This window comes from Toxorhynchites rutilus, chromosome 2 (genome assembly GCF_029784135.1).
Source record: "Toxorhynchites rutilus septentrionalis strain SRP chromosome 2, ASM2978413v1, whole genome shotgun sequence".
Classification (NCBI taxonomy): domain Eukaryota; kingdom Metazoa; phylum Arthropoda; class Insecta; order Diptera; family Culicidae; genus Toxorhynchites; species Toxorhynchites rutilus.
The window spans coordinates 206,018,834-206,036,350 of NC_073745.1; the positions used below are offsets into that span (position 1 = coordinate 206,018,834).

The following is a 17,517-nucleotide window of genomic DNA, read 5'->3' on the forward strand; positions in this document are numbered from 1 at the left end:
CTACTAATGCATGGAAATATGATAACAAATGTCAAATTTTCTTTAAATGAAGTTTTATATGACGTCTATAACAAAATGAATAAGCCAAAGTTGTACATACTTTCGATTAGATCGCTAGAAACATTCTCAAGAATCGTTGAATGAACGAAAACGTGAATCGGAACCAGGTCACGGAGAAATTAAATTGGCATTTAATCTCTCCGAATTAGTGACGGATGAACAATTATGCGTTTATCGTTGATAAGAGCAAAGTTGATCGACATACCCCATTCAGCGAGGAAAATGCTGGTAGTATGATTGTAACAAGTTTAGTTTGAATTTTTTGTGTTCAAATTGTTTCACTGACTGTTCCGTCCCATTATGGCGTTTTAAACAGCCTGAAATACACGATGAAAGCAAATCTAATCCTCATGCCCGAAAGGACATATCGTTGACAAGCGGTAGTCTACAGAAAGAGAATTAAAGTACACGTCAGTTTCACGGAGATCATCGTCCACTCGGAACGCTCTTCCATCTTCGCTGTTCATTTCTTCGCTAATCATCTTAAATCAACATCAGCAGTAGCGTTCACTCTTCACAAAGAGCTATTTCCACTTCAAAAACTTGCCTCCCAGTGTATATTTATGTTAGCTTCCTCGGAAGTGGGCGAAAATAAAATTCGACACAGACATCGTCGGTTACGGCAATACACGCCACAGCCGCCGCCACAACAGGAGAAAATCACAATCCTTCCTTCCGCCTCTTTCAAGAAGGAAGCAGTCGTCATTCTAGCCGTCGATACGGTTTCTACGGTGTGTGTGTGTGCGTAGCGGACAAGAAGGAAGAAGGACTTGTCTGGTGATTCGGCAAACAGCTGTGGCGCTAACAATGGGCGAATGAATACTTCAGCGCGGGATATCAGGCCTCACTTCGGATGAATTTATGTGCCCTCGAGGAGGGGAGCGAGTGACAATGAGTGTTCCTCATGGCGAACAAGTTTACTTTGGTGTGCTTAGGATCCATGCTTTTGATGTAATTTTGGCGCTACTATGCGTTCAGTTATCATCCAGTTATCGCACCCAGTAGATGGTATTTCCGGATGCGTGTAAAAGCTCGTGACGCCGGATCTTTGTGTGACGGTTCGTCATAGCACCACCCCAAGCGGTTTCAGCGGTTTGAGTATATAGTGATTGCGAAGGTTTCATGAAGGAAACTTAAGAAAATCATAAAAAAGTGCATCGGGTGGCAGAAAGATCTGATGGAGCGGTGGCGGAAAATTACGGCGGTTCCCTTGGGAAGGCTTCCGATATCTCAGTGACACGATTGCCTGGAGTTGAAACCGGAAAAAAAGATGAAGTGACGCTGGAGCGTTTAAATATAGTAATGTCAACATAAGAAATATGCATTTTCCAGCTGTTGGTTGTATATGATAATTAGTTGGTTTCCTTGTGAAATTTACACTGTAATAGAATGTGCGATTTTTAATATGCTGAGTAATTCTGGTGATAATGTTTTCCGTGAAGGGAAACCGGCATTTATTCAAATGGTGCTGTTTGCTGACTCAACCCAAGGTTGGCGTTCAACGAATAGTGAAGAAGTTACGCTGGCAGGTGGAAACCTTGCAGAATTGAATTCGACCGAAATTGTGCTCAACGCATCGACCTATGCCGCGTTTGCGGTGACAAGTGAGGAAACCCGAAGCAGTTCCGACGAGTCATGGTTATCATCGCAAACGACCTACCAACCCGAAATATTGCAGAGTCACAAAGATTCTATCTACGACATCGATCAACATACCTTTTCGTATTACGCTGAGTTGTTGAGTGTAATTCACTTCTACTACATACCGGCCTTGGTGCTGTTTGGAAGCATCGGAAACATACTCTCGGTGTTGGTTTTCTTCAAAACCAAGCTGAAAAAACTATCCTCATCGTACTATCTGGCCGCTCTCGGTCTCAGTGATACGTGCTATCTGTTTGGGTTGTTTGTGCCCTGGCTGAATCTGATAGATATTAAGATCTACACCCTCGAAGTGTACTGTCAGTTTTTCACGTTCTTCAGCAACTTGTGCAGCTTCCTGTCGGTGTGGTTTGTGGTTGCTTTTACGGTCGAGCGGTTCATTGCCGTGCTATATCCGCTGAAACGCCAAACGATGTGCACTGTGAGGCGTGCCAAAATTGTGATAAGTGCACTGACGCTGATTGGAGTGTTTATAAGCTTGCCGGTCATTTTCTTCGCATCGCCCCAGTACTCGCCGGCCGTAAACGAAACCATATGTGATATGCCGGAGAAATACAAAGTGAGTATATCTGTTAAGGTTTATTGGATCCTAAGTGTCGGCAGATACGAACTGTGCCGTGTAAAAATTATGAGGATGCTGTCTGGTTTATGTGATTATAATTGAATATATTATTGCTCACTTAAATTGAATTGAATATGATTATTGTATTTGTTAGTAATGAATATAGTATGCATCTCCCAAATCGCTCGATGGTGGTTGTTACTCGTAATATTGCGAATAACTATTTTCTAGATATTTTTATGGCAAAAATTTACATAATGAAAAAAAAAATCTAATGACTGCTTTGTGACCCCACAAAAATACATAGCCATAGAAATACAACGAAGAATATATGTGAAAAAATGCAGATCATTTAGAGAAACACTTATACAGATTGTGACAAACGTGACAAAGTTCTAAACGAGAGGAGAAAGCTTTTCAACGATATGTTGTGGATATAGTGGTACACTTCTGCGACTGTATCAATTACACTCGTAGAAAATAACCAGTTCATGGCCAGAGAACCAGATAAACTGACCATTCAGAGTGAGACTCCCACAAAATAGCCGAGATACGCAGTTTTACGTGTGATGTTTATTTTACGGATCATTTCTGTATTTGGTAGCTTGCGCTGTTTGTGAGGAAGGACTGGTGAGCTCGCGTTGCACAAAACTACGTGATTTTCATCAATTTTATTTAGAGCTAGCTGACGCGGCAAACTTCGTCTCGTCCAACATTTGTTTTTGGTTATCAATACCTTCAAACATTCACGTTTTCATTGCAAGTTCATGGGTCCAATCGCAGAACTGTTCAATGATTAATCGTCTAATCAACCCCGTCGAATTTACCTTTTACTATTAAATTCCAAGTATTTCTAACAAAACTCATCATTATAATATCAGATTATTTTCAGACACAATTCTCGTCCAAGATTCTCAACCACTGGCAAATAACATGTTTCTCCGTTACATGAAATAAATGTTTCATACAGAAAATGTGATAGAATAAAGACGCCCCCTGTAATTTGTGTTTCATTAGTATGGCAGCCACCCCTTAGGGGGGGAGGGGGTGGTGGAGAGTCTAACCACCATAGAAACATTTATTGTACCCTAAAACCTCCATATGACTAATTTGATTTCATTTGCTTGATTAGTTCTCGAGTCATGCAGAAAATTGTGTTTCATTTCTATGGCAGCACCCCACTTCAGAAATGTTTCCTGTCCACTAAAACCTCCACATGCCAAATTTGGTTCAGTTTGCTTGATTAGTTCTTGAATTATGCATAAATGTATGTTTCATTTCTATGGCGGAAACCCCACCCCCATCAGAGAGAGGGGAGGAGTGTCTATTCACCATGGAAACGTTTCGTGTCCCCTAAAACAATCGCATGACAAATCTGGCTCCATTTGCTTGATTAGTTTTCGAATTATGCTGAACTTTGTCTTTCATTTTTATGGCAACTCCCCCTTAGAGAGGGGGGTGGAGAGTCTAACCAGCATAGAAACATTCATTGCACCCTAAAAACTCCATATGCCTAATTTGGTTCCATTTGCTTGATTAATTCTTCAAAAATGCAGAAATGTGGGTTTCATTTGTATGGCGGCCCCATCTTAGAGAGTGTGTTTAACCACCATAGAATCATTTATTGCACCCTAAAACCCTCACATGCCAAATTTGGTTTCATTTGCTTGATTAATTCTCGAGTAATGCAGACATTTGTATTTCATTTGTATGGCAGCCCCCCCCCCCCCTTAGAGAGGGGGGTGGATAGTCTAACCATCATAGAAACATTTATTGCACCCTAAAACCTCCACATACTAAATTTGGTTTTATTTGCTTGATTAATTCTCGAGTAATGCAGAAATTTGTGTTTCATTTGTATGGCAGCCCCCCCGAAGAGAGGGAGAGGAGAATCCAACTACCATAGAAACATTTATTGCACCTTAAAAACTCAATATGCCAAATTTGATTTCATTTGCTTGATTAATTTCCGAGTAATGCAGAAATTTGTGTTTCATTTGTATGGCGGCCCCCCATAGAGAGGGGGGGTGGAGAGTATAACCACCATAGAATCATTTATTGCACCCTCAAACCTCCACATGCCAAATTTCGTTTCATTTGCTTGATTAATTCCCGTGTAATGTAGAAATTTGTGTTTAATTTGTATGGCAGCCCTCCTTAGAGAGGGGGGAGGGGTCTCAAACTATCACGAAAACTTTTCCCAGCCCCAAAAACCTCTACATACCAATTTTCATCGGTTTTGAAATATATTTATTTTAATTTTGAAGTGTCATTGTACATTTAAAAATCCATGCGTCTCCACTGATTCAAAATATCATTCACGATATATTGAATCAATGGAGACGCATTGTTTTTTTTAAGTGGGACACTTAACATTTAAAAAAAAAAATTTTTCGTCAAAGAAATTTCCTCCGACTTGCACTGTTATCACGCGTATTCTAGAACTTGCCACTCAGAATGCATTCAAGGCGTGTTATTTGGCATAGAAATCTCAACTAAGTACAAATAAAAATGACGCAAGTAATACTACGTTGAGACGGCGAAGTTCCTCTAGGAACGTTAGTGACATTGAAGAAGAAGAAGAAGAAGAAGGGTGGTACACAAAAACTAATATTTTTTATATTTATAAGTTTTGTTTTTTTCAATTTTTATATCAAGTACTTTTCTATTTTTTTTTGTAAATATGTTCGTACGTTTTTTTATATGTGAGTTTTTTCCCAGAATTCTAAAAACATTGCGGAGTATACAAACGGTATTTCTTTATTTCTTTATTTCTTTATTTCTTTTCTTTAAACCATCTGACTCACACTTGGTCTTAATGATTTTCTTAAAACTAAACGACGCTACTAAATCAAAATACAATGGTCCAACAAAATAAAACAATACAAAGATTTCATCTACGAGTGAGTCGTCTGTAAAAGGTGTCCGAAGAGATATTAAAGTCAAATAAGTCGAACACATCATTGAAACGGACTGACATAAAACGAACAGGATTGTGCAACGCATAGTTCACACTGCGTCCCTCAAGATACAAAAAGTTTCTGGTACGAAGAATACGTTCAGGCGCATACATATTAATTTGCTCCAACAGTGCAGGGCAGTCGATTTCTCCGGTCAAAAGTTTGGCGACAAACATAGCCTGAGCGTTGAAACGTCTCCTTTCCAGCGTCTCCAGTCCCAAGAGTTGGCAACGAGCCTCGTACGGTGGCAAGTTTAGTGGATCCCGCCACGGAAGATTCCGGAGAGCATGTCGCACAAATTTCCGCTGAATAGACTCAATCCTACAAATCCAGTTAGTTTGAAACGGGCACCAGACAACTGCACTAAACTCCAGTGTAGATCGAACTAGCGAGCAGTATAGAGATCGAAGACAGTGTGGATCACGAAATTCACTTGTAATTTTATGAACGAATCCCAACTGCCGGTTGGCTTTAGCAATAATTTCGTTGAAGTGCAGTCGGAAACTGAGCGCATTATCAAGGGTCACTCCAAGGTCACGGATGTGGCTCACTCGCGACAGAACTTGACCAGAAATGGAGTAGTTAAACACTATTGGCTTGAGCTTCCGGTGAAACGAAATAGTGCTGCATTTCGAGATACTGAGCGACATCATATTCCTCAAGCACCATTCTTCAAAGCGGTTGACCAGATCCTGAAGCCTATGGCAATCTAGTGCGTTCCTGATTGCCATATAAATTTTCACATCATCAGCATAGAATAAGCGGCACCCAGTTGGAAGTATCAAGGATACTTCGTTGATGTATAGTGAGAACAACAATGGACCTAGGTTGCTTCCTTGAGGCACTCCCGAAGGATTAGAGAATGTCGCAGATTGTGCAGGTCCGATTTTGACACACATCTGTCTATCTTTCAGATACGAGTTCAACCATGTCGTTAGTCTTGATGAAATCCCGAGTTTGTTCAGCCTTGCTAGAAGGATTTTGTGATCGACGCGATCGAAAGCAGCCTTGAGGTCCGTATACACTGCGTCCACCTGTGTACCTTGCTCCATATTGCGCAGACAAATGGAAACAAAGTCGACCAAATTGGTTGCGACAGACCTTTTTGGGAAAAAACCGTGCTGATCCATTGACAGATAGTTCTTGCAACAGGAAAACAGCATCATTGACAATGATTTCGAAAACTTTTGAACAGGCGCAAAGTGATGTGATTCCTCGGTAGTTTTCTATGTTACGTTTGTCTCCTTTCTTGTGTACTGGAAACATCACTGACTGCTTCCATAGCGAAGGAAACATACTCTGCTGTAGAGAGGTGTCGAATAGAACCGATAAAGGGTAGGCAAGACTTGGCGCACATTTTTTGAGTACACAAGAAGGGATACCGTCCGGACCGGGAGTCAAAGAATACTTCAATTTGCGGATCGCAGCCTCCACAACATCGCTGGTGACTCGGAAGATGTCAAGATTCAATACGTTGGTTTGAGTGTCTCTAACGGCGGCAGCAACTTGCATTTCGGAGGACGAACGGTAATTGAATGCTCGCTTGAAGTGAGTAGCGAAAAGATTGCATTTCTCGAGTGCAGTGTTAACCGAGTGATTCACCAGAAACATGTTCACGGGCAAGCCTTTTTCCATTCTCTTGGAGTTGACAAAGGACCAGAAAAGTTTCGGGTTTCTACGGAGATTTTTCTGCATACGCCTCGTATACTGTTTATACAGGAAGCGATTGTACAAACGGTATTCGTTGCTCGTTCGGTTCAGCTCTTGCTTAGCAAACGGACAGCGCAACCTACAGAAACGCCGGAGAGCAGAGGATCGCAATCTTTAGAGTTCTCCCAGTCGTCTATTGCCCCAGATTGGTCTCCGTGCAGTCCTCCGCACAGGAACGCAATCAACGATGATACGGGTCATGACATCAGAAAACCTGGCAACGGCAGCATCCACATCCTCGATGGTCTCCAGAAATTCCCAGTCGACTTGAGCTATAGCTTGATGTAATGCTGCGAAATCAGCTTTCTGGAAATTGAAGGAAGTCAGATCTGGTACATCTTCAAATCCAGTTGGCGTCGGTAGATTGACGTCAACTTCTAGTGCTGGATGATCGGTGTCGAGCGGAGTAACTGGATCGGCAGCCTCGGTGATCGAGCACCTCGATAAAGCAGCATCATTCGCCAGCACTAGATCGAGCAAGCGGCCATTCCTGTTCGGCACTGGATTGATCTGCGTTAGACCATGGAAACAGAATCCATCGAGTAAGGCCGAGGAAGCAGTCGAAAAACGTGATCGTGAGCAGTCAACAGAAGGTGGAGCATTCGACGGGATATTCCACACTAAACCAGACTGATTGTAGTCGCCGAACGCAAATGCAACATCCTGTGCTTCAAGCTGAGAAATGATGGCTCCGATGGAATCAATATGCTTCTCAATACATCTGAGATCACCTCTCTTATCGGGTGGTAAATAAATAACACCGATACTAACGACCAAACCTTCTATCCGGATTTTGACCCAAAGCTGTTCGAGAGTATCACACACTGGAGTAGGATCAATGAAACCGCCTAACATGGATGAGACGGCTATCAAAACACCACCGCCGCGTGATTTGGAGCTGTTACGTGAATTACGATCGTTACGATAAACGGTGAACGTGTTTCCAAACAGTTGCGGAGAGAAAATACGGTCGTCTAGCCAGGTCTCCGTAAGAATGATAATGTCATAATATGATTCTGATACAGCTGCGAAGAAGTCGTCGATTTTGGTGCGCAGCCCCCGAACGTTCTGATAGTAAATCAGTAGCCGGTTAGAGTCACGTGTTACATGTCGGGGGACGTTGCGTTGCTGATGCCCTTCGATGACGTGAAGTCTTACTGCGCGGTCGTGATTATTCTCCGGTGGCAGCGTGTCGTAACTGGGATTATGGGATATTTCAGGGAGTGAATAGTTGCTAATACGATGGTACTTGCCTGGAGAGGCACGGTGGAAGACCCCTTCTCCGATCCCATACACAGGACCGGGACGACTGCTGGTTACTGGTTGAAAGGACTCGACTGTGATGGGCGGATTAGGAGCTCCCATGGTGCTTGTGGCAGAATTGCGTCCCAGTATCTGGCTGCATCCCAGTGTTCGGTACGTAGGGGTAAGTTCGGGTTGTTGTGGACATTGACTGCTGCAACTAGGAGAAGTATCACGGTACGGAGATCTTGAGGAAACTGGATACTTGCCTGCCATTTCTTTTTGGAAGACCCCTTCTCCGATCCCAAACACAGGACCGGGACGGCTGCAGGTCACTGGATGGAGAGGCTCGACTGTGATGGGCAGATTAGGGGCTTCCACTGTGCGTGCGGCAAGTTTGCATCCCGGTATCTGACCTGAAGATGCGGTGCACAGTATTCCTGAAGAATGAAGCGATGGAGGTAGCGGTGATATGCCGGGTATTAAGCGTCCATCTGTACAACTGGATCACCTTCTGATGGTTGTGGTTCCACTGGTAGAATTCGATTGATCCTGGTAATTCTGAGCTGGTTTTTTGAACGATCCTCGAATTCTCGAAATATGACATTTTCCGGCCATGAGTCTCGTGACAACGCAGAGCATCTTAATTTTGAACTGATCCCAATCTTGAAAGACACGAAGTTCATTGCGCTGAGCTCCTTGCCCTTAGGAACCAGTTTTATAACTTTAGGCTCAGTGCAAGAGCCCAAATCCAAACATTCACGAACCAGAGATGCTATTTCAGCTTCAGTCGTTTGGGGGTCGAAAGCTGAGAGATAGATCCAGAGAATATCGTCTTCAAGCGGCACTGTTTTGATTTTACCGCTCATTGGCTTGGTTCCACAGGTCCTGGTTGGCATCGTAGGGCTGGAAATAGGACTGCCGGTGTCACCGCGCCTGCGTTTAGGGGTGTTTGATTCCATAGCAGACCGTTTCGCGTTTACCCACGCTGTCGACTTGTTAGGAGCCAGTGTTTTCGCATCGACTTTTGCGGCCAAACCCTCTACGACTTGGCTAAGCTTGGCAATATCGTCCTTCAGCGAGACAATTTCCTTCGGTTCAGAACAACCGCTTGTTCCATTGTCGATCATGTTTCTGAAGCTGCTGTTTTTGAATAGTTCGGCGCAACAATTGCACATCCAAAACACATTGTTTGCATAAAGCCCCAGCTGATCCAAAAGCGGGATGTCGACTTTGGCACAAATCATGTGGAATGGTTTACCGCAGTATCCTTGACAAAAAATCCGGTCAGAGTTAGAAACAACTTTCTGGCACTGTGCACAAGCCATTGTGATGTGTAATGTTCTCTTGTCTGTGGTTTGACCAATATACAGTGGATGCAAGCTTGAGTGCAAGTTGTTTCTGCTACTAGTTAACTGATGGCGCTGTTGCCACAAAAGTGAACGATGGGACGTGTGCGATAGTTGATCGAGAGGAACAAAACAGAACAGCAAAGCACAACACTATTATCACAACAAAAGTCACCAAACCTTATCACAAGAATTTCACTAAATTAATGTTCTCAGAGGCAATAGCTTTCACATTGAACACCGTACGTTAAATTAGATGCGGTACAACACACGTAAAACACGTAAAAATCATGCAACAAATAACTCCAAACAATTTTTTTTTTTCAAATTGGAAAATCTTTTTTTTCAATTTTGAGTCCCAATACTGCTTTAATTTTAATTTCAATGCTCGTAGGTTTTTTGTTTGCGCAAACAGTTTTTTTTTGTATTTTGAACTCAATACTATTCAAATTTTCATTTCAATATGTTCGTACACGTTTTTGAGGTTTTATTTTTTTCTGAAATTACGGAGCATTGCGTAGTTTTAATTTGGAAATTTGACATAAAATATTTGCTTGAAACCTTGAAAAATTCTGGAAAAAAAATAAAGCTTCCATATACAGGTCGGACTCGATTATCCGGAGTATTGATTTTTTTCACTCCGGATAAACGAATCCTCCGGATAATCGAGTCAAAAAAAGTCACAGAAGGGTTGTGTCCGAGACACGACCGCATAGTTGACGTAGGATTCCGTTAGGCTATATGTTGATTTTGGTTATGTTTGAAGAATTACATCGTTAAACTTTTTGATAATGATTTGGTGGTCCTGAAAAGGGCAACTATGTTTGGTTGTTGGGTATTGTTTGTTTACTCCACCAGTGTTTACCGAGTGTTGATGACAGAAGGACGATAAACAATCGTTGAATGGTACGTATCAGATAGAAGATACCGAAGTGGAACGAGATATGATGAAAACCGCCCTCTATGATCCTAGACGAGATGCCTCCTGTGTTATTTATGCATGAAATAAAGATAAAAAACTCACCAATGCAATATAAGATAATTACCAATACCGAACACAATTATCAATTTTTCTCATCAGTAAAAACATGTTACTATAATATAGAGAAAACATATTTGAAATGGAAAAGGTAATTTTCTTTTATAATTTTTACTTTCTGAGTGTTTATTCAACCCAATGCGACTAACAAAACGTAATACTATATGTAGAGCAATCACTTTTTCTAATATTTCTTTACTTTTCCAATTTTTCTCGCCGTATAAACATTCCTTGGGTGGAAATGAAAACAACAAAACAGACAGCTTAAACCAAACGACCCGTTCTCGAGCGGGAACACACCTTGGTTTTTATTTATGAAAATTGAAATAAATTGAATTTGAATTTTTAACAAAACTGCTACCATATACAATTTTACACTTACACTTGTGCTAAATTTCTTACAATTAACGATCGATCATTGATATGAAATTTCACGAAGCAACCAATATTAAAGTTCCAAATTTAAATTTTATCTGATAGAATCAATCGTATCACTCACCTTACTTGCAAAATAAAAATGTCCCCGACTTTCAAATATTTACAATGCCGAATTCCCCCGGGTACCTTGGTTTTGATGTTTCTGTTAGGGAACACATTTCGGTAGGAACAGAAGTTCCCCCTACTTTCATTCATTTGCAATGTTGATTTCCCCCAGGAAGCTTGGTTTTGATGTCTCTGTTAGGGAATACATTTCGGTAGGAACAAAAGCTCCGCTACTTTTATATATATTTGCAATGCCGAATTTTCCCAGGCAGCTTGGTTTTGAAGACTCTGTTAGGGGCCAGTCGCATGTGTCGTCAATTTCGACCAATCAGAAGAGGGTATTTCCGTTAGGATAGCGGTTGAGATTTTTAAATTTTTCGATAGTTAGTTTTATGACATATATTATTTTCTTCAATGTAAAAAAAATTTATGGAGTGCCGAAATCGATTGACGCAAATATTTCATCAATCCATCATGAAATGACAGAGCGATAAGCGTTTGAAATTGGACAATTTTCACGATGTGCTCGATTTTCGATTTTCAATTTGTACCCCAAAGACGTAATCCTACGTCAAAAAAAACAATTTTCTCTCGGTAAACATAATATAGTTATGATTTGCAATTATTTATTAAACGATTTTATCTAGATTGATCCGTTTGTATGTTTGTGACTTTGTAGCTTTGTAACTTTGTAACTTTGTCTGTAGCGTTGTACCACATTAATATAAATTTAACCACCTTCCTGTTCACCGATTGATCTGAAATTTAGAACACATCTTACTCTGCTTACTCTTACCTCTGGTGTCATTATAAAACTGCGTATTCCGTGATCTTGAAAATCCAAGATGGCGGCCGCTACAAAATGGCGGATTACATATTTTCTCAGAACCGCTTCGATGTGGGTATCAAATGAAAGGGCTTGACTAGTAGAACACAGTTATTTATGAAAAATGTAAATCCAAAATGGCGGCCGCTACAAAATGACGGATTACACATTTTCTCAGAACCCCATCAATATGTATATCAAATGAAAGGGCTTGACTAGAAGGATACAGTTGTTTATGAAAAATGCAAATCCAAATCGGCTGCCACCACAAAATGGCGCCATATATTTTTTTCCAAAACCTCATCAATATGGGTATCAAAAGAAAGTTCTCGACTAGTAGAACAGAGCAGATCATAAAAAATCCAATTTCAAGGTGGCCGCAGTCCCCAAATAATTTATTACGTTTTTGAAAGATTTCATTCAGTTTGATCTGTTTGTATGTACGTTTGAATGTTTTAAGGGTTGTCCCACATTAGTAGAAAATTGACCCCGTTCCTGTTGAGTGATTGATCTGAAATTTGGAAGACACCTTTAATTCTATTGTCACTAGAAACTCCGTATTCCATTATCTTGAAAAATTCAATTTGGCCGTCGCTAAAATGGCTGAATGACTTGACTTGGAGAACACGAAACATAATAAACAACATAAATTCGAAAATGTCGCCGCCACTAAATGGTCGACTATGACTATTTTGCAATCCCCTCAATATCGGTATCAAATGAAATGATTTGACAAATAGAATACAGTACATCATGAAAATATTCCGAAGAAAATTAGGTAAGAAATAAACGTTGGATTTTTATTATCCACAGTTAGTTGTTTAATCATATACTCCACGATTTTCTTTTAGTCTCATCATTGTCCTAGATTAATGAAGGAACGGATGTAATAACTACTAACTGCTACTTGTCTAATTATTTTGTAGCTTTTAGTACATTAAACCGTTTGACTTAAAAAGTTTGTTTTTACTTATTTTATTTCTAGTTTTAAGTAAACTATCTATATCATTAGTATACTTCTCTACATTAAAACCATGCAAAAAATGTTTTTTTTAAATTTTTATCTCTTACTTAACTTTCTTCGGAATATTTTGATGATGTGTTGCATTCTATTAGTCAAATCATTTCGTTTGATACCAATATTGATTGGGTTGTGAAATAAATAAATATGGTGCCTTGTGGTGGCGGCCATTTTGGACTTGCATTTTTCATAAACAACTGTATGCTACTAGTCAAGCCCTTTTATTTGATACCCATATTAGCTATTCAAAATGGAATTATTATGCAAATTATTCAGAATTTCCGAAAATCAAAAATAAAATACTCCGGATAATCGAATCCCGGATAATCGAGTGTCCAGATAATCGAGCCTCCGGATAATCGAGTCCGACCTGTATTTAAATATAAATTAAAGCTGCAGTGGGTCTCACAATTCAAACCTTTTTTTCAAAATAATCAAATACTAAAACCAATTGAAAAAAGTTTTGTGCCGCGCAATGCTCTTGAAATTTTTAACAAACAAAATAAGTATAAAAAGCACGAACACATTGAAATGAGAAAAAATAGTCGTCAAAAAATAATCCGAATCCTTTTTGTATCGCACGATGCTCAAAAAGTTCTGGAAAAAATTCAACATCAAAAATGTGTACGAACACATTTCAATATAAATTAAAACAGCAGGGACGGGGCTAGTTGGTCAATTTTGAAAAAAAAATTGCTATAACTTTTTAGTATAAAGTTTCGAGCTAGAATGTTATATGCCACAATGAAGCTTACTTTTTACCCTTTCAACGAAAAATAACCAGATAATAATTTGCTCGAACTATTTATTTTATTTAACGTCTTTATAAGTCAAAAGAAATTGACCAACTAATCCTACACACGGGGTAAGTTGGTCAATATATGTGGCGTGACCATTGTTACGGCCCAGACGGATACTACAATGAAAACACATTTTTCCACACAACATTTTATTCACACAAAATACCACACAAAACATCACTAAAACTCCTTTAAAAACTGCAATTCCAGACCTAAATCCACACATGGAAAGGAAGAACAATTAGTAAATTATGTATTTAACAACATGCATTCACTTACCCTTTGCTCCAGAAACTATCAGCTGTAAAAAGGATGGAACATTATAATCAGCACGAAAACATAATACACATAATACTTACCACAGCACAAAACAAGAATCACAACACAAAACAACAATCACAACAAATAAACAATAACAACCCAATTGTCATAAAATGGGAACGGATGGAAACGAATCCGCTATACAACGCGTAATTGTTTATAGCGATCATTCGAGGAGGAACCCGACCAAAGAAACAATTACTATAGACTATTCGAACGACCGAAGGGACCGTATAAATGGAATGTTCAGAACAGGATCAGTTGCAAATAAATCATCGATCTGTAGAGATTAAGCGTCTTTGATTGCATTTGATCAAATCTCATCTCTACAACATCGGGTAGTCAGTCTCCAGTGGACTCTCCACTCATCACAACAATACCCAACAACCAAATAAAACGGCCCTTTTCAGGGCCACCAAATCATTATCAAAGAATTTAACGATGTAATTCTTCAAACATATCCAAAATCAACAGATAGCCTAACGGAATCCTGCGTCAACTATGCGGTCGTGTTTCAGACACAACCCTTCTGTGACTTTTTTCTTCAAATATTAATAATATTAAAAACAATTTAAAAACCCTTTGTGAGTCGCCACAAAACCTTAAAATTCTGAAAACAAAACAAGTATAAAAACACGTGCGAACACAATAAAACGAAAATTATAGCAGCACTGGTGGTTAAAAAATTTGAATTAAAAGAAAGGAAATTTCAAAATTTTAAAATGCCAAATAATGTTAACTTTCTTGTACCGAAAACACTAAAAAATCTGGAAAGAATTACACATCAAAAACGTGTTTGAATACATTTCCATGTAACTTGAAGCAGTGCTTGGTCTTTAGATTCTAAAAAAATGGTAATGCTAAAATAAAATTAAATATTTTTTGTGTACGGTAAGAAGTCTTAACATTTTTTAAAAATTACACATATATAAAAAAGCCCCTACGAACACATTTAAATAAAAACTAGAATAGTATCGGATCTTAAAATGAGAAACGAAAATTTCTCCAAAATTTGTAAGTATCAAAACATTTTCAATTTTTGATGAAAATCATCTGACAGTATTTCTATGGTATAAAAAGATACACTGAAAGGGAATCGACTTGTCGTCGACTTGTATACCCGACGATTTTTTGTCTCAAAATTATTGAGAATGGTGTCTTGTAAACGCAAAAGAACGTATTTCACCATAGCTTCTATGGTATACTAGGTACGGATGTGCTTTTTGCATGCTTATCCTGTTAGGCCTTTTGCAGAAAAATTTTACTTTGTGGTAAAATGATGAAAAAGATGCACCGTGTCGGTTTATGAACCGTCAGGTGGAAAGTGTTTGTATATGTTTGATTTACGCGTATTGTTGATTGCATACGTTGTCGAAGGTAGATAATGGTGGCGGTGATGAAACAAATTTATAAACGCATATGATCGCAGTGTGCGTTTAGAAGAAGAATAAGAAGGAAAACGTTGTATACTGAGTGCACTATGTGCATCGCAATAATGGCACAAATTCCGATATTTAGTCAGCTTGTGTATTGTTCTCTCGAGGTTGGTAAATGACTGGACTAAGCGTACCATCGGTACTTCGCGTACCTGCAGGCATAAAATAGACCCCATTCGTGGTCCTTAGCTTCCTGTCCAGTAACTCCTATCCCTACCTGGTACCGGCTGGGGTACGAGTAACCGTAGTGAAGATCGGGTAACCAACCCCGGTGGGATCTTGGTCGTATGCTGACAGGGAAGGGGGCCTATCCGAGCGTCTGTTCACCATGGAGGTGCGGCTCAAAACAGCGTCTGATCCCCATGTTAGGGGCGGCTGATCACTGTCTTCGTGCCAGCGGGGACTCTAAAAAGAGCTGTGCACGACGGTCCTCCGGCGAGACAGGGGGTTGGTGCAGGCCCTGCAAGCCATCCGTAAAAATAAAACGCACAGGAAAATTCACAAAGAAATTCGAGACAGGACAATCGGACTAGACCTACGCAAAGAACACGGACTAGAGATTGGAAACTCGGAACATGGAACTGTAAGTCTCTCAATTTTCTTGCGAGTACCCGAATTCTTTCGGAAATATTGAGAGCCCGCAATTTCAACATCGTAGCGCTGCAGGAGGTGTGCTGGAAAGGTTCGATGGTGCGATCGTTCCATGGTGGATATACCACCTATCAGAGCTGCGGCAACACACACGAGCTGGGTACAGCTTTCATCGTGATGGGGGAGATGCAAAAACGGGTGATTGGTTGGTTGCCGATCAATGAAAGAATGTGCAGATTGAGGATGAGAGGCCACTTCTTCAATATCAGCATTATCAACGTCCACAGCCCCCATCTAGCTAGCACCGATGACGATAAAGAAGAATTCTACGCGCAGCTAGAGCATGAATACGATCACTGCCCAAAACACGACATCAAAATCGTCATCGGTGATTTGAACGCTCAGGTCGGCCAGGAGGAGGAATTCAGACCGGTAATTGGTAGGTTCAGCGCCCATCAGCGAACCAACGAAAACGGCCTAAGACTTATCGACTTCGCTGCCTCCAAGAACATGGCCATACGTAGCACCTTCTTCCAGCACAGCCTCCAATACCGTTACACCTGGAGATCACCACAGCAAACAGAAACACAAATTGACCACGTTTTGATCGACGGTCGGCACTTCTCGGATATCATCGACGTCAGAATATATCGTGGCGCTAACATCGATTCAGACCACTACCTGGTGATGGTCAAACTGCGTTCTAAACTGTCAGTCGTCAATAACATAAGACACCAGCGCTCACCACGGTACCACCTACGACGACTACAGGAGCCGAACGTTGCTGCAACATTCTCGCAGCGTCTTGAAGCTGCGTTACCGGGGGTAGACGAACTGGATGCTGTTCCCCTCGATGAATGCTGGAACTCCTTAAAATCAGCAATTAGCAGCACAGCAGAGACCGTAATCGGGTATGAAAAACGAGGACAACGGAACGAATGGTTTGACGACGAGTGCCGAGCGCTCCTGAACGAGAAGGATGCAGCACGCGCAGCCATGCTGCAACGAGCGACTCGACAAAACGTGGAACGATACAGACTGAAACGAAGGCAGCAAACACATCTCTTTCGGGAAAAAAAGCGCCGCCTGGAAGAGAAAGAGTGTGAGGAGATGGAGCTGCTTTATCGTTCTCGAGAATCGCGGAAGTTCTTCAAGAAACTAAACGCCTCGCACAAAGGCTTTGTGCCGTGGGCCGAAATGTGCAGAAACAAGGAAGGAGGCATCTTGACGAACGAACGCGAGGTGATCGAAAGGTGGAGGCAGCACTACGATGAACACCTGAACAGCGCGCAGACAGGAGACCTAGACGGCGTTGAGGAGGACTACACCGGTGCAATGAACAACGACGACGTACCACCCCCGACGATGGGTGAAGTTAAGGAGGCCAATAATCAGCTCAAGAACCACAAAGCAGCTGGTAAGGATGGCCTCGTAGCGGAGCTCTTCAAGGGAGGTCCG

At 40.8% G+C, this 17,517-nt stretch overlaps 1 protein-coding gene across 1 annotated transcript in view; it reads left to right on the forward strand.

Moving 5' to 3' along the window:
• The first annotated feature begins 1,057 nt into the window (after positions 1–1,057).
• The window catches only part of LOC129769269 (growth hormone secretagogue receptor type 1-like), a 233,770-nt gene continuing 217,310 nt past the window's right edge, over positions 1,058–17,517 (forward strand). The window contains exon 1 of the mRNA XM_055771394.1: positions 1,058–2,278. Within this exon, the coding sequence (XP_055627369.1) occupies positions 1,406–2,278 (873 nt within the window). The 5' untranslated portion in view covers positions 1,058–1,405. The remainder of the gene's footprint in view (positions 2,279–17,517) is intronic.